Source organism: Mus caroli, unplaced genomic scaffold (genome assembly GCF_978045245.1).
Source record: "Mus caroli unplaced genomic scaffold, Mus_caroli_1 scaffold_4, whole genome shotgun sequence".
Lineage (NCBI taxonomy): Eukaryota > Metazoa > Chordata > Mammalia > Rodentia > Muridae > Mus > Mus caroli.
Window position 1 is genome coordinate 143922250 of NW_028227259.1, and position 17639 is coordinate 143939888.

At 53.6% G+C, this 17639-nt stretch overlaps 2 protein-coding genes across 4 annotated transcripts in view; one reads left to right on the forward strand and one right to left on the reverse strand.

Moving 5' to 3' along the window:
• The window catches only part of Chlsn (cholesin), a 101775-nt gene that overhangs the window by 21229 nt on the left and 62907 nt on the right, over positions 1-17639 (reverse strand). The window lies entirely within an intron of this gene.
• On the forward strand, positions 1127-16762 carry Gpr146 (G protein-coupled receptor 146). Of its 3 annotated transcripts, none has more exons than XM_021161849.3 (2): positions 1127-1242; positions 12866-16762. In XM_021161849.3, exon 2 carries the CDS (start codon positions 12889-12891, stop codon positions 13888-13890), a length of 1002 nt encoding a protein of 333 aa, XP_021017508.1. In that variant the 5' UTR covers positions 1127-1242; positions 12866-12888; the 3' UTR covers positions 13891-16762. The 3 variants fall into 3 exon arrangements, with proteins under 3 accessions (XP_021017508.1, XP_021017510.1, XP_021017509.1); XM_021161851.3 differs by lacking the exon at positions 1127-1242 and adding an exon at positions 10174-10431; XM_021161850.3 differs by lacking the exon at positions 1127-1242 and adding an exon at positions 10618-11216.

Below are 17639 nucleotides of genomic sequence, written 5' to 3' on the forward strand. Positions count from 1 at the left end.
GTTAACCAGCAGCACTCCCCAGTTGTGAGTGAAGCTCACAGGAACCCTCTGGAAGGCCCGGGAACCCTGACACTTCAGAGAGTCTCACCAGGGATCCTGAGGGTTATTTATTTATGGTTTACTTTCATTTTAGATTATGTGCCTGTGGAGCCCAGAGGTCCACCTTGGCCATCATTCCTCAGGTGCTGTCCACCTTGTTTTTATAAGACAGGGTTGGCTTTTTGGGGGTGAGGTTGGGGTGGTTGGTGGCCTGAAATGTGAAAGATAGGCTGGCCAAGGGGCCCCAGCGCCTGCCACCTCCCTAGCATTACAAGCACATGCTACCACACTCAACCTTTCTGACATGGGTTCTGAGGGATCAAACATAGGTCCTCCTGCTTGCAATTGGGCCGACAACTCCAGGACCCTCCCCCCCACTTTTGACAGTCTTACTTTGCAACCCCAGTTGGCCCAGAATTTGCTATGTAAGCTACAACAGCCTTGGATTTATGGCAGTCCTTGCTCTGCCTCGAGTGCTGAGAGTATAGATGGGCACCATCATGCCCAGTTAGGCTATCTGTGTGTGTGTGTGTATTTTGTTGTTACTCTTTGTTTTTTAAGACAAGATCTCATGTATCCCAGTATGCCCTTCAGGTGACTATGTAGCCAGGGACAGCCTTGAACTTCTGATCCTCCCTGCTCTATCTCCTGAGTGTTGGGACTACATGTATGCACGCACCACTACCCCTGGCTTATGTGGTGTTGAGGACTAAACGCCGGGCTTCCTGTTAGGCAAATACTCTAAATGGCATCATTCCCACTTTCATGTTGGACAGCAGCTACACAGTGGGTCGGAGCTGTTTTCTCCGGACAGCTCCACTTAGACGCCTCTAGGACCCGGGAAGCACAGGTCGTGGAAATTACAAACTTTAATGGGGGCAGGTGCGCCGCCCTCCAGCATTAAGGGGGCCGGCCGTGGCTGGCCAGGGGGACTGTCCGTTCGGACTGGGGGCGGAGCCTGCGGGAACTAAGCACCGGTTCCAAGAAAAAGGCGGAGCCACAGGAGCTGTGGGTCGGGAGAGAGGGCAGGGCCTGACGGCGTTGCTCGGCGGGCGGGGGCGGGACCACGCGAGCGGCCCCCGGGGGCGGGACGGGGTCACGTGTGTACACAGCCCCCGCGGCGTGCGCGCCGTGAGCTCCGCGGCCTCCTGCAAGCCCAGCTGCCCGCCCGCGGCCGGTGCGCGGGCCGCCGCCCAGCGAGCGGTGAGTGGGGCCCGGGGCGGGGAGCCCCTAGTGCTCCGTCCCGGGCGGGAGGAGACCGCGCCAGGCTGCGCTGGGTGGGCGCCAGGGACAGGGAGTGTGGTCCTGAACCCGCGGAGGGCGGTGGGTTTGCTGCCCGAGGAGGCGGACGGGCTCTCCTAGGACGCTACGGTTACCATCTTCGTCCCTTCTGCTGGTTAAGAGCGTCAGGACACTTGGAACCCGTGCGTAGAGATAGCGGAACTTGCGCCATCGGCCCTGGACATTCACCGGGCAGGGGAGGCAATACCAACAACTAGAACCCCAAGTGAAGGGATACAGCTTCTTCGATCCTCAGGCTTGCTGACTAGGACTAACTTAGTACCCGCTGTCCAGAACAGCACCTGCCAATTTAGCGCGCCCCAGTCTGTGATTATGTTCTTGCGAGCTGCATTCCTATTCTCGTCCAGATCCGGCAACCTGACATCTATGTCCACCTCCATGTATCAGAGGCACTGATAACCTGGGGTTAAGCTAGCTTTAAAGAACTATAAATTAATCCTATTGAAACGCCTCTGGACGTGTCCTGAGGCCACTCCACCCCTAGGGGACCAGGCACTATCTCTGTGAGTGCAAGGAGACACTAATAATAATTACACCAAGGGTACGGTCACATTATCCTTAACCTGCCATGTAGGTCTTTGAAGAACAACCACAAGGTCCAGATTTCCAAACTAGAACCTCTGGTCGCTCCCAGGGTACAGTGTATCAGAATAGACTCAGTGTCCCCGTGACTCTTGAATGGGATCATGAAGAAAGTTGAGACACATCCACCTAAACCTAATGTGAGGATACATGGGGATTTAGGTCAGGATGTGTAGTTGGGAGGGGATGCCTGTGTGGCTCACAGGCTGGAGGAGACGCTTGTAGCTCCCTAGGCATTCTCTCCTTACTTACCCCACAATGTCCTAGCGTAATTCCCTCCTTTAATGACCCAAACATACTGAGACATGAAGCCAAGCCTCTGGGGGAGTGAGATCTGTGCTCACAAGTGAGGCTTCTGTTTTCCTTAACCTGCCCTAGTTACTTGCTCCTGCCTGCAGCCTCTTAGCTTCCCTGCGGCTCGAGCTGTCCTGACCCAGCAGCTGGACAGTTCAACCTACAAGTCTGGCTGGCCAGCACTGGGTCACATGTGTCTCTGAGCTCTCAAAGGCCCCGGCCCAGAACTCCAAGCACCACAGAGGCTTCAAAAAGCAGAGAGGACTCGGTTTGCAGAGAGACTCGGTTAGTAGAGAGACGTGGTTTACAGAGAGACATGGCCCCAATGTCCACCCTGGGGGCCCTTTCATACAGGAGTTTCCCCATTTGAATTAGTAGCACAGTAAAGCCAGCAGAGGATTGTTGTGATGGGAGCAAATGTGACAAGATGAGTAAAAATAACCACCAGAGCCACGATAAGATCTGTGGCTTTGAGCACTTCCCTGCAGGTGAAGCCACACCCAGGTTTTTTTAAAAGCTGAGGTTATCAGGAGCCCAGATGGGGGTGCACGCCTACCCGGTGACTGAAATGGAGACTATCTGTTCTGAGTTTGCTCCTTGTTCTGAGGACGCCTCTATTTATCTATTTTTGTTGTTGTAGTTGTTGCTTATTTCCCACTACCTCCTCCCGGTGTTGTGTCTGTAGTTGAGGCTACAGGCCTCAAACTGTGTTAGTCAGGGAAAGAAATCCAAGTTAACTAGTAAACTGTGAGCAGAAGAATAAGTTCTCTCTTCCTCCAGGGAACAAAGCAGCCCAGGGTCCCATCTAGGCAACCTGCCTGCTCTGAGGCAGAAAGTAATTTGGTCTCAGCCTCTCTATCCCCCACCCAGCTCTCCTGCAGCGAGAGAGACAGGGCGCTGTTTTTATGTTGTATCTAAGCAAGCTGCCTGGCCCAAGCTTGCTCCTCTGCACAGAGATAGGCTGCTCTGCTCAATGGACCTGAAGCAGACCGCCTGGCCGCACTCCTTCCTCTGCAGTGTGAACTGGGGATAGCAAGAGGCTCTGAGAATCCAAACCACTCATGTACGTCATTCAGCTTTCTTATCACAGGCCAGGAAGGCAGGGGCGGTTACAGGAATCAGCCTGCGCAATCTACGTGCGCAAAAAGCCTGCCACAGCCTCTGCCTTCCCGAGCTGTGAGGTCCTACGGCTGAGTGTTGCTTGCCAAGGCTTCTGATCATCACTACAAAGGGAAATAAACATCTAGAAGTCATTTTTGAAGCACTTAATTTTAAAACATGCAGCCAAAGTTTAGTCTCCTGGTGCACAGCAAGCAGGCCCCCTTATAGCAATCCAGCAGGCCTAGAGCAGCAGATGGCCCTCTGTGACTGTTTGCATATTAATCCGAATGTCGAAGGAGTCAGGGCATGACTGCAGTCCGGTACCAGGGGCACCATGTCCAGTTTCTGCTGTCTTTTCATTTACATATCTCCAGCCAGGCACTGGGGGAGAGCATGGGAGCCTCCCCATCTGCAGAGGCTCCACAAAATAAGATGGGAGATGGTGTCATCCAGTGCCTAGCTGAGGGCCCGAGGTCAGAGAGGTGCAGAGAGGTGTTCCCAAAGGTCTACCAGACCAACAGGGAGCAAGGACCTAGGTAGGCCAGGACTTGTAATGAAAGCCAGAGGTGTTTTTTTTTTTTTCCTCCTCACCTCTTTTTTTGTTTGTTTGTTTTTGAGACAGGGTTTCTCTGTGTAGCCCTGGCTGTCCTGGAACTCACTCTGTAGACCAGGCTGGCCTCGAACTCAGAAATCTGCCTGCCTCTGCCTCCCAAGTGCTGGGGTTAAAGGCGTGCGCCACCACTGCCCGGCCCTCCCTCTCTTTTTAATGGTATTAGGTATGGAATGCGGGACCTCATTGAGCATGGAAGGCAAGTGGCTTACTGTGGAGACGCCCTCAGCCCCTCAGTGGGGGATTCTAGGCAGATGCTCTCCTGCTAAGCCACGTCCTCCGCCCTCTGTTTACTTTGAGGCAGGGTCTCTTCCAAGTTGCCCAGGCTGGTCTTGTATTATTACTCTGCAGCCCAGGCTGAGTTTGAACTTGAACTCTTCCTGCCCCAGTAGTAGGTAGGATAACTAGCTTGTGCCCCTAAACAACAGAGGATGGAATTCCTGATTAACAGACAAGAAATGAAATACGGAGTGTTGTGTGAGTCTGCTCCAGCCATGTAGGAACAGGAGGGTCTGGGTCTACCAGCATTGTCTGGGGGCTGTTCCCTCCAGGCTACTTCTGGCCACCCAGTCTATGTGGCCGTGTTTTTGCTAGAGAAATCCACTAGCAGAGTTGATTTAAATATGGCATACAATTTTAAAAAGTCAGCGTCTCATCCTTGCTCATCTCTAAATGCTTCGACAGCCCAGTCTGAGAATGGACTCTTGTCCTTGACAGTTGTGACCAGGAGCAGGGAGCCCCATGAGGGGTCCAAGTGGCACAGGGCTGCAAGAATTTTAAGTTATGAGCGGACCCCCCCCCCACAGCTACTTCCCTTCCCAATTCCACATTCCTTGGAAGGCAGTGAGTGCAGGGCAGTGGAGCCGATTGTTTCCCCTGTAGTTTAATACTAGAGAAACACCAGGGCGCTCACTAGATCATCCTCACGCCCCAAGCCAGAGCCTCTGCCGCCTGATGGCCATGGTTCCCAGAGTGAATTCTAGAAGGTCTTGACATTTGCCCTTGTGGCCTCACTGCACCCCTCCCCTTGACGGCTCACATGCAGAGAGTCTCCTGGGCCCATGTGCTCTCATGCCCATCCTCCCTCATTCTCCTCTTCCCATGTGTCAGTTGACACAGAGTCTGAGCGAAAGGTCACAGACCAGCTTCTGCTGCTCTGATGACAGCTAGGGGAAAAGACTAGAGCTCTGTGCCCAGTGCTTCCGGGCTTAGCAAACACTCTTGGTGTCTTACCCCGGACACACATGCTTGGGGGAGTTTCCTAGTCTACATCTGGGGAAACTGAGGGGCAGGATGGCAGTGATCTGTCTATTCAGGCAGAAGGGCCAGTAGGCAAGCCTCAGCCCCTGTGCTTGTCTGTCACAGGCACGGGGGTTGAGCTTTCTAAGAGCTCGGAGCCCAGGCTCACATTTCAACTCTCCTTCCTGCGTGCAGCGTATGGTGGGGCCACAGGTGTCATCAGTACCTGTAGGTAAGGATGCTATTTAGGGCTTGGCATAGTGGCTTATGCCTGTAATCCCAGCTTGCAGGAGGCTGAGGCAGGGGGATCATGAATTCAAGGCATGCCTGGCCTTCAGACTAAAACCCTGTTTAAAACAGTAACAACAGCTGGTGAGATGGCTCAGTGGGTAAGAGCACCCGACTGCTCTTCCGAAGGTCTGGAGTTCAAATCCCAGCAACCACATGGTGGCTCACAACCATCTGTAACGAGATCTGGCACCCTCTTCTGGAGTGTCTGAAGACAGCTACAGTGTACTTTTACATAGAATAAAAAAAAAAAAAATACCAAAGAAGTTTAAAAAAAAAAAAAACAGTAACAACAACAAAAGAACCCTCTATTGCACACTAGCACAGCCGTGCCTGGGACATCCTAGGTTCCCTGTGGGGACAGCGCCCGCTGCTTACCTGTCCCCATCCCAGTCTATCTTTCAGGCCCAGTGGCCACTCCCAACTTGACCCTTGCCATGGTTGAGGAAAAGAGCACCCACACTGTTGGTTCTCTGATGCTCAAGACCCCAGTCCTCTGGCCTGTAGCATGGGAACCTGCTGGTCACCTCACAGGGTATTGTTCCCCTCAGGCCTGCCTGAACCTAGTGCTGAGTGGGACCTGTTGCTTGGCAGCATAGTGACACAGAGTGCTCTGGGCAGAGGCGTTGAGATTGTCCTAGCGTGAGCCAGATATAATGGACACACTTGGAATCCCAGTACCTGGGCAGCTGTAGCAGGAGACTCACAGCCCGAGGCCGGCCTGGGCTACCTAGTCTCCACAGAACCCAAGACCCCAAAGTTATGTCCTCAGGTCCTAGCGCGAGATGGGAAACTCCTGCCCTGGACGGCTACTTCTTAGGAACGCCGAGCCATCTGAGTATCGTTCTGTTCTTGCCGAGGACCCTGTCTCGCAGGCCTCGGTGGTCTGGGAGCCAGGCGAGGCTTACTTTCTTCAGTCCTCCTGGATGGCCCAGAACGATGGGGTATGTGCATGGGTTGAATCTTCCCTTTTGCTAAGGGGGCCAATGATGCATCCTTGCCTTCTACCTTGGAGGGCACTGAGCATGAAGGAGACCCACAGCCAAGTCCTCAGAATGCCAAGGGTGGTGTCTGAGGGAGAGAGAACTACCACTATGTGCCCACCAGCCTGCTCAGCCCCAGGTACTAATTAGGCCTCACCCCACCAGGATGGAGGCGGTGCTCATTACCCGGCCTTTCAGTCAGGCTTGGAAGGGTGATGAACAGGTTGGCTGAGGTCATCCCAGAGTCAGAAAGGCAGCTTGGGCAGGAAACAGGAATGCGGAGCCCCAAGTTCTTCCCTGGTGGCTATTCTGAGCTGCCACCCTGGCTGGGGTGAGGGACTGTCTTTGTACCCGCTGTCATTCCCTCCAGTCTTCTATCGACACCTCGCTCAGGCCCCACGGCAAGGCTCAGTGCCATCTAGACTTGTCACATGCAAGGAGAGCCTCCTTGTCTTGATCTCGGTCCTTCATGACACCTGTGCCCTGCCCCTCCCTTTGTTGCTTTGTGGGATGGAGGAGAGACTGAGAAGCCACCAGCTGAGGGGTTCAGCTGAGTGAGGACTATCTCTGCTCTCACACAAAGCCACAGTTGTCCCCCTGCTCCCGTGAGACTGGCCTCCTCGACCTTTCCTTGGTCTTCTGCTGCCTTGACATGCTGGAACCTGAAGAGCCTTCTCCTGAGGTTGTGTGTGTGTGTGTGTGTGTGTGTGTGTGTGTGTGAGAGAGAGAGAGAGAGAGAGAGAGAGAGAGAGAGAGAGAGAACCCACATCTTCCATATCCCCTTCCATAGTTCTCTGTTCATTTTCGAAGCTGGAGCTCAGCGATCAATCATCTATGGGCTGATGGGGGCTGGTCGGCAAGCTCTGGGGATCTGCCTGTCTCTGCCTCCCCAGTGCTACGGTTACCGACACACACAGTCTCCTCCAGTTTCTACAAATGCTGGATCAGGTGCTCATGTTTGCACAGCCAGCGCTTTACCAACTGATCTACCCCACCCCCTTACCCTTTTATGATTGTAATTAACAAAAGTAAGTGTGAAAGAGGGCAAGCAGATTACTATGTCATTAATGAATTCATTAACGTTTGTTAACTGCAGTCTTCTTGGGTAGCCTAAGGCCTGTGTGGTCCTGGCTCCTTGGTCCTCTTAGCTGAGGTTCCCCACGCTTGGGTGAGGGGGTGCCCAGGATGAGGGACATGATGACCTACTACGACTTCAGGGCTCTGTCCCAGCAAAGTTGGGATTGAATTTGGGGCTGGTGTTGGCCAGATCCTGAGTGGGTAGCACCTCCCATGACGATTGTGGGTAGGGAAGGAGAGTGCGGGCTGCCAGTCTCCTCTAGGGAGACAGACACATGTCGAGTTGGTGGAGCCTGAAACTAGCAGGACAGCTAGAGGAGGCTGGGCCTTCCGAGAGAGGTCAGAAGAAATGAAGAGCCCCACTGATGGTGTGGGGGCCACTCAGAGCTGGCGGTACTTAGCAAGATTGGGCTATGGTTGGGAAGAGCCTCTAGCTGCCAAGTGAAGACTGGCAGCGAGCAGGAAGAGTGACAGGGCACTGAACAGGAGACAGTCAGGGGCTGTGTTGGCTTCAGAGGTGTGACTTGGTGCTGTGTGCTGTGCGAACCAAAGGAGACCTGGGTAGGTAGGAATTGTGGGGGAGGGCTTTAGGGATGGGAACAGCCAGAAGGAGGAATGGAAGAAAGCCATGATAAGGGTAGAGTCTGGTGGGACCAGGAGGAACGTGTGTGTGTGTGTGTGTGTGTGTGTGTGTGTGTGTGTTGGATGGCCAAAAGGTGGGGGTCGGGTGGGGGTCAAGTGGGGTGTTCCTAGCAACACAGAGCACACTTAAGCTTTGGCTGGGCCAGTGGGCAGCACTTAGTAGAGGGAGTGTTTTCTCCCTGGTCTGCTGAAGGGGCTGGCAGCAGTTGGCAGGGCCCCAGAAGTTGGGTCATGAATGAACACTGCAGTCTCTCAGGCAGAATGTGACATGTGCTGGGGGCAGTCTCAGTGCTGGGCTCCCACCTCTGCTATCTCCATGTTGCTGCATAGAGTGGCACCCCCTAGAACCTCCCCCATCACTGGCATCCCCTGGCAGGCGCAAAGCATAGCTCTGTGGAGACCACCAGACGATTTCTCCCCAGCCTCCCCCACTGGTTTATGGTCCAGTTTCTCAGGAAGGAAATTACCAGATGGCCTGGCTAACTGGAAAGACAGCCTAGCCCAGGTCAGAGGGTGGAAACCAAATCATTGTTCACTGGCTACAGGAAGTCCATCTTCTCCAACTGCAAGGGGAACAGGAAGGAAGATGCAGGGAGACAGGAACCTGGGAAGCCTGTGAGTACAGCCACACCCACATGCTATGGGGGCCAGCCTCCTCAGTTCCCTTCTGTGGGTAGGGAGAGCAGTTGGCTGAGACCACTGGACTCGCTGGGATAGTACTGTTAGGTGCCCACAGCCTCAACAGGGGGAACCCACTGGAGGGTGCCCCAAGTGGAACTGACTGGATTGAGGGTCCCCAAGGCCAGAGTTCTACAGCCAAGCACAGAGACTTGCTATGGTTCTGGGGCCTTGCTTGCTGCTCCCAGCTGTCATTAGGCTATCCCCAGCTGTTCCTCCCCAAGCCGCAGCCCACACCTTAAGGTGGCCACAGGGACATTCCCAGGGCAGAGAAGCTGGGACGGATGCTCTAGTGACAGTGTCAGACCTACGCCTCTGACGTGGTTGGTGCAGCCTACCCAGCCGCTCTGCTCTTGGGCTCTCCCTGCTGTGCCTGCTGGGAGGGGCATCTCCAGGAGCAACATCATAGCAAGCCTTGAAGAATATCACTTCTACAAGATAAATGACAGCAAGTATGATTCTGCCTTTTTAATTTTTTTCATCTGAAATACAAGTTCTGATGAGTAGGAAAATTTTGAACAGCAGCTACCCGCTAGCTGCTAGACAAAGCTTATCAGGTGTTCCACACTCACAAGCTGGCGAGACGCACCTCTGAGGTACATGCAGCCTGGATAAACAGCACAGCGCAGCTCTCAGACCCAGGCCATTGCAGGCAGCACATGAACATGGAGGGAATTCTACCCAGACAGACACTACGCTGTTCCACATGACGCTTTCCCTAAAGCCCAGCTGCTCGCCCAGTGTGGGCCCTGAGCCCTATCTCCTGCCCCACTTCTCACTGCAGGCCATTAGCAGTCCGGGCAGCTGCTGTGCCCACCAGGCTGCATGGGGGTCACGGAGGGCAAGCAGTCCTGCCAGGTCACAGCACTGTTGCCAAGTAGTAGCTCTCCCCTGCTCTTGTGGCCCCGGACGGGTCACATGCACGCACATCTGGAAATGCACGTGTGGGAGGCTTTGGACCCCCTGCCCCAGCTCTGGTGTTTTCAATTCTAAGCCAGCTCTGTGCTCTGTGCCACCACTGTGCCTTCAAAGAGCCTTGTGTGTCCCTGGGCCTGCAGTGAAAGCAGCCAGCATCTCTATGGCGGAGTCTCAGAGAGGTCCAACTATTTTGTCCTTAGTTCTACAGACAAATGTCTGTTCAGTTCACTTCCTCAAGGGAAAATGGAACTCAGGACTGAACTAAACTGCTCCGGGTCCCAGGACCTGAGCTGCCTGTACCTAACCTGCAGGCCCTCCCTGCCCAGGGGCTGGATGCTCTTCAGGGCAGATACAGAACACTCCTCCACCCACCCACCCCCGCCCCAGCACAGTGCAGAGGATGTGAGCACACTTGATCTGGAGGGCAGGCTGTCCAAGTGCCGCCTCTCCTCCCGAAACCAGCTGTAAACACAGATAGGGAGGGGCCTCCGTGCCTGCCAAGGGAGGCAGCAACTTTGTGAGTAATTGACTCAGGCAAACAAGTGTGGCAGGAGTTGTGTGTGGTGCTCACGAGCATCGCTGGCTGGGGCTCCTGAGACACAGGCCCTGGCCCGGCATGCTGCCTGCTGCTGGCCTCTGGAGCCCACAGCACAGAGGAAGGAGGGACTTGTAATAAAGGTAGGAGCCTGATGGCTGTCACTCACTGCTACTGGCTTAGTGGGGCAGAGGATGAGGAGGCTAGAACTGGTGACCTGCCACCAATGTGAGTCACATAGACATGAGCGAGAGGAACAGAGCAGGATCCTTGGACAGAGCGAGTTCTTGGACAGATCTATTCAATATATATATATCTACAATGCAAGGTCTGGAGGGCATAGTCCCTGTCATATAGACTTGCCATAAAGCCTGAGTCTATAATGCCAACCAAGGCCAGGTCAGCAGCAATGGAGGTTTCGGGGGTGGGGTGGGGCTAGTGACCAGGAGAGGACAGAACACTCAACTAATAGCCCACAGAATACCCGCTGTGCTGGCTGGTTTTGTGTCAACTTGACACAGCTGGAGTTATCACAGAGAAAGGAGCTTCAGCTGAGGAAATGCCTCCATGAGATCCACCTGTAAGGCATTTTCTCACTTAGGGATCAAGCGGGAAGGGTACCACCTTATGGGTGATGCCATCCCTGGGCTGGTAGTCTTGGGTTCTATAAGAGAGCAGGCTGAGCAAGCCAGGGGAGGCAAGCCAGTAAGTAACATCCCTCCATGGCCTCTGCATCAGCTCCTGATTCCTGACCTGCTTGAGTTCCAGTCCTGACTTCCTTTAGTGATGAACAGCAGTATGGAAATGTAAACTGTATAAACCCTCTCCTCCCCAACTTGCTTCTTGGTCATGATGTTTGTGCAGGAATAGAAACCCTGACTAAGACAACCTACCCTTCCCTGAGGACTGTGACACCGTGGTCTGATGGGTAAGGCTCCAATAACGTGTGCCACCAGTAGCCACCAAACCCAGGGGTCACATATCCTTTATCTCGGGCCTTCTGTGCTAAGTGCTAGGGGAGGTGCCACAGAACAGACGGGAAGAGAAGAGCGGTCCCAGGGGAGGTGACCAGAAATGATAGACACCACAGAGAGACACACTTCAGGAGTTGATGCACACTGACCCTCCAAGGGCCAGTTTCTAGCCCCCCATGAAGCAGGCAGGGGATTGTCTGGTGGAGGATATAGCAAGCACTTGTCCTTGAAGGAGGTCAGGGCCACTTAGTACTAGGCAGGGCCCCACTCCTTGCCTTGCCCTAGCTGCTGGGAGAACAGGCGAGGACTGCAGGGTCTTTACTCAGTGGCCTCCCATGCCAGCATCTGAATGCATTCCAGCATCACCTGCTGAGCGGACCCCTGTGTGCCTGACCTAGGGAGGAGGACAGGCTGATGTACAGAAACACAGGATGTAACTGGCACCAGATCGGGGGCTGCCTCTGGAAGAGGCTGTGGAGCAGGACTCCCTTTCCCCCAGACCTCACTGCCAGTGTGCGTCTGTGCTGGCAGAAGGACCCTTCACTCACTGCTGTGACCCATAGCCCAGTACACTCCTGCAGTCGGCTGTGGAGAGCAAGTGGGGGCAGTCCTTAGTCCCAGCGGGACCCAAGGCAGCAGGACCAGTGCCAACACCATCAGCCTGGCTTCCTCACTTTGTCCCTGCACTCTGGGAAACAGAAATGTTCGCTTCCAGTGTGTCTGCTCGGGGTGCTGTTTCTCTTTTGACTTTGTGCCTGGAGGTCTAGTTGGGCCAAGGTATAGTTTGAATGTAAAGTTCCCCACTAAAGAACTGGGTGTCCCTGAAAAACAGGTGAAGAGGAATTCTCTATAGACCCACTTGCCAAACTCGCATTCACTTAACATCAAGACTGACTGGACAGACTGCAACATGGGCTCTGTGCTGCCCCGTGGGTCAGTGACCATGGGGGAGGAAAGGAATGCCCGGGCTCACCCAGGCCTCCCACGTCTCCCAGCATTGCTGGATCTAGGTGCCCAGCAACCTAGCAAGCTTCAAGATAACTACAGAGGGCCTGCCCATCTGGGGGAAATTATGTGGGCACAATGCAGCCAGCATCCATGTTTAGTCCCAGGCCTTGTCAGCAGGCCTTGTCAGCCTGGGAGGTGCCTGTGCCTCCTGCCTCCACACACCTCCTGGGCAGCTCTTCAGGCCCCGCTCTCAGGATACAGTGCAGGGGGCTACAGGTGTGCAACACCCAGGCAGGTGTGTCTCCACATTACCAGATGACAGGCTATACTTAGGTCCTCTACACAAGAAAGAGGGGGCAAGGAGGCAGCCTTGCACTGCCAAGTGGTTTGAGGTTCTGTGGGTTCTGTCCCCAAAGAGTCCCCTAACCCGTGCCAAAAGGTAGCAGCAGCTCTGCTCCTGGTGCAGTAGTGGCACAAGAAGGCACACAAAAGCCTCTCTGGTGGGTCACCTGGGATTTTGGTTTCCTTCATAAACAGTCCAGGAGTCTCACCAAGGCTATGAATGGCTCTAGCAGCCTGGCCTGGACACACACACAAGCTGGCAGATGCAGGCATAGGAGAGTGGTGACTAACTCTGTCCCTTCTCTCTCAACAGCTGCGAAGCTGGGGTGAGCTGCCATGTGGAGCTGTGGCCCACTCAACAGCACAGTGTGGGCTGAGGAGCCACTGTGCCGGAACCTGCGCCTGGGGCTGTGGGTCCTCTCGCTGCTCTACCTGGGGGCAGGGGTCCCTGTGAGCTTAGGCTATAATGCTCTTCTAGTGCTGGCCAACCTGGCCAGCAAGAACACCATGACCATGCCTGACGTGTACTTCGTGAACATGGCCGTGGCAGGGCTGGTGCTCACGGCACTGGCACCTGCGTACCTGCTGGGCCCTGCCCACTCCAGGTGGGCCCTGTGGAGCCTCAGCAGTGAGGCCCATGTGACACTACTCATCCTGTTCAACGTGGCTTCCCTGGTGACCATGTACTCCACTGCACTGCTGAGCCTTGACTACTACATCGAGCGTGCCCTGCCACGCACCTACATGGCCAGTGTGTATAACACCCGGCACGTGTGTGGCTTCGTCTGGGGAGGGGCGGTGCTCACCAGCTTCTCCTCCCTGCTCTTCTACATCTGCAGTCACGTGTCTTCTAGAATCGCTGAGTGTGCCCGGATGCAGAACACGGAGGCAGCCGATGCTATCCTTGTGCTCATCGGCTACGTGGTGCCAGGTCTGGCTGTGTTGTATGCCCTGGCACTCATCTCGAGGATCGGGAAGGAAGACACGCCCCTGGACCAGGACACCAGCAGGCTGGACCCCTCGGTGCACAGGCTGCTGGTGGCCACCGTGTGCACTCAGTTTGGCCTCTGGACACCTTACTACTTGAGCCTGGGGCACACGGTGCTGACGTCACGGGGGAGGACCGTAGAGGGGCATTATCTGGGCATCCTACAGGTTGCCAAGGACCTGGCCAAGTTCTTGGCCTTCTCAAGCAGTTCTGTGACACCGCTGCTCTACCGTTACATCAACAAAGCCTTCCCCGGCAAACTCCGGCGGCTGATGAAGAAGATGCACTGTGGGCGCCGCCACTGCTCCCCCGACCCCTCGGGGATACAGCAGGTGATGGCACAGGCGTAGCTAACCCTTCCTGGGCTGACGTCCTGGAGAGGGCCTGACCACGAGGAACGCTAAAACTCAACTGGACACATAGCACTTTGTTCCCCAGGCACATGGCGCTTCCAGCCCAGGAGACATGCTGAAGCCAGAGATGCACAGCAGGGCATTTCTCTTGACATTTTCTGTTTTCCCCTAAAAGGCCAACCTTGGTCTTATGCTGCATGGTGGAAAGCAGAGGTGCCCTGTGTGAACAGGCTGCTTCTGACTAACCTTCCCACCTTCTCCCTCAAGGTGTGTGCCTTTCTCCCAGGGACATCTTCAAGGTCCATGTCCTCAAAAGCAGGCTGACCTTCGACCTCCCTGGTATTTGGGCTTTCTAAATGAAGCGATGAAATCTAAAGCCAGTATTTATACTTCATATTGACATGATACTTGATTCTCCCATTATGATTGTTTTAAAAATAGAAGTGTTAGAAAGATACCTAGTATTAAGAAGAAGGCCCTTCAGGGGGACGTGGCTGTCGCTGATACCAATGTTACAGCTTGAGGACAGGACAGTGTGCCTGTCAAGCCTGCAGCAGCTACACAGCCATTGCTGACAGTGACAGCTATGGAGCACAGGCCCTCTCCTCTACTGAGAGAGGATCTTTCCAGTGCTTCAACATATGCATATACATAAATGGAAGAAAAAGAAGTGTGTTCTCTTAGTGCCAAAGGCCTTCCAGAGATCTGGATGTGGTAGAGGGCTAGCCAGGCATAGAAGGAAAAGGCAGGATGGTATGAGACCACGGCTCCAAGATGACCAGGGACTGGCATCAGGGAAAGGGCCCTGCTTGGCCAGTTTCACACAGCTGTGGGTGGCACATGAGGAGGCTCACCTCCCACAGGTGCCTGGATCCAGGCCTCACCCACGTGCTTCTGGGGTCTTTTACCATCCTCATGTTTGGTAATTATCTACTCTAATGTGGGCATGAAAAGAATTCCCACCACCCGAATTCTCTCGACTACATGGCAAGCCCACAAGTCCCTGCCCCCAGTTCTAAAGATCTCCATGTGACCATCTCACCCCTGTCTCTACAGAAGGCGGGTGTGTGACCCATATTCCATGGTCTTCCTGCATGGCTCCATGGTTGGTCCTAGCTGTCTGGGAACTGCTGCTCTGAGTCAGTAACTTTAGTGTTATCTATTCTATGCAAACTCCATCTCCTCGGGCGGTGACAGCGCCAGTTAATCTGCCTTAAGGAGAATTAGGGAGAAACATGAGGCCGCAGCCCTAGCTGTGACCTACTGGGCATGCTCTGTGGGTCTCAGTTCATGAATAAACCAAAGGGCTGGGTTAGACAGGCCTCTTCAGAGTTACTTAGGGCTGTAGAATTTTGTTTTGAGGACTTTAAATTGGCAAACCTGACTTTCCCGCCCCAGGTGCACAGCTGAGTGAAGGCTCTGAGACGCTAATGGCTTCCAGGCTTCCCATCCTGATAGCCACACTGAACACCTTAACGCTTGCTGAGGAAACAAGAACCCTCACCATGAAGGTTCTATCTAGACCTGGCCTGCAGGCCACGGTAATTCTCCTATGAGAGCAAGCCCAGGGACCAAGGTCACATCAAACAGAAGGCAACCTACGCTCTGGGGGTCAGAGAGGAAACAGGCTTCAGGTGGGCAGGGCTATTTGTGATGTTGGCATCCCAGTGTAACAGTCTTTGCCCTGGGGACCATTTTATACCACTTACTCCAGGCAGAGGTCCAGAGAGGGGCAGACCCCCAGGTCCAAGTGAGGTTGTATGCCCTAGAACCCTCCATCCCAGTCAGCCCCAAGCATGGTGGAGAGAGACCCAAATCATGTTCCTTTGTTGCACTTTTTCGGTCGCATTAGGTACAAACTGGCGAGGTTCTAGGGGACCCTTGAGGGGTTGGAAGCCAGGACCAGGAATGTGTGACTGCCATCAATTGTATAGCCAATCACTGCATACCTAGGTCTTCCTGGTGGAGCCATACATGGCCAGGGTAGTGGCCATCTGCAGTGCTGACCCCTTCGCTGTAGAGACCCCTGGAGCAATGCACTCTCCCACCTGGGGCCCCATTTCCACCACCTGCCTCCTTCTTGCCCCAGCTTTCCATCACAACCTCCCAAGCTCAGCAGTCACTGGTGCTCAGACATCTGCTGTCCCTGATGCTGTGCTAAGTTCATCACGTGTCCCCAGTGTCTGCTTCCCAATTCTGCCCTGCACCTTGTACCTCCCAAAGTAGGAAAGAACCTAAACCACACAAAGAAGAGGTTACTGCAACTGCAATGGTGTGTGTGTGTGTGTGTGCGCGCACACGCGTGCCCATGTCTATGTACATGTGTGTATGCCCATGTCTATGTACATGTGTGTGTGTGTCACTCAGTGATGCTTTCTTACATGAGTTAAGACTCCAGGCAAGACACACATTTCCCCAAGGCTTCTTAACTTAGCTGTGGACACTTCTTGATGGTTTTAATTTACAATGAATGCTCTTATTTTCATTAACTAGTAAGAAAGCTTGCTATGTGTCATTATTCAGGATTCCAGAAGGTGACCTTTTTTCTTGGGTTTCCTTCTCAATGCCACATGACACGACATAGGAAACCAGGCCCATTGCTCACTGGGGCAGATATACTCAGGAACCAACAGACACCTGTTCTGTCAGAGAAAGCATTCGGCAAAGGTCAGACCAGAGAGAACGTCTGACGTTCATCTGTGTGTCTGGTTCTTGGGTTTAAGCCCGTGGGAAGATGTGGGTGTTCTGACTCCTTTCCTATAGGATCCACCCCAGACGCTGGATCCATTTGCCAAAATTCTGTGAATGTGAAAAAGAGACTACTGATGAGATCCACACTTCTGAAGACTATTAAATTATTTAACACTCATCACCCTGTTTCCCTTTATGGTTTTTTTTTTTTTAAATGGTGTTGGGGAGGGGCAGGGTTCGAACACCAGCACCTACTACTAAGCAACAGTCAGGTTAATGTCTTATTGCCTACACTGTGTGCTTCTAGGATACACGATTTGTATGAGGAACCAGCAAGCAAAGTCCCTTAAAACTGGTTGTTTCTTGGCTGCATATGCAGCTCAGTGGTAGAGCGCTTCCCTGGCACACATGAAGCCCCAGGCTTGGTCCAGCACCCACCTGACCCTGGTGTGGTGATGGATGCTTATGAACCTATCATCTGGGAGGTGAGGAAAGCAAGAACATCCTTGGCGACAGAGTTTGAATCTGAGCCCAGATGCACAGACCTTGTTTCAAGTCAAATCTTCAGGGCTGCGAAGGTGGCTAAGGGATTAAGACCACTGGCTATAAACCAAGTATGATGGAGCACACCTATAATCCCAGCACTTAAGGGCAGGGGCAGGTGGATGGATCTCTCTGAGTTTGAGACCATCTTAGTCAACAGTGAGTTCCAGGACAGTTGGGTCTATACAGAAACTTTGCCCCCCCCCAAAAAAAAAACCCAACAACACAGGCTGTTCTCCCTGAGGACATGGGTTCAATCCCTTATACCCACAAGGCGGCTCACAGCCATCTACAGCTCCAGTTCCAGGGGATCTAACACCCTCTCCTGGCCTCCATGGGTACCACATACACATAAATAGTAACACAAATCTTTCTTTAAAAGGTTGTTTCCACTCATACTATAAATCTCAGCATTTTTTTTTTTTTTGTCTACTCTGTAGTTTGTCTACAGAATTACATTAAGCCGATAAACCAAGACTTGTTCCATGTCACATGCCCCGTGGCTGCAGGCC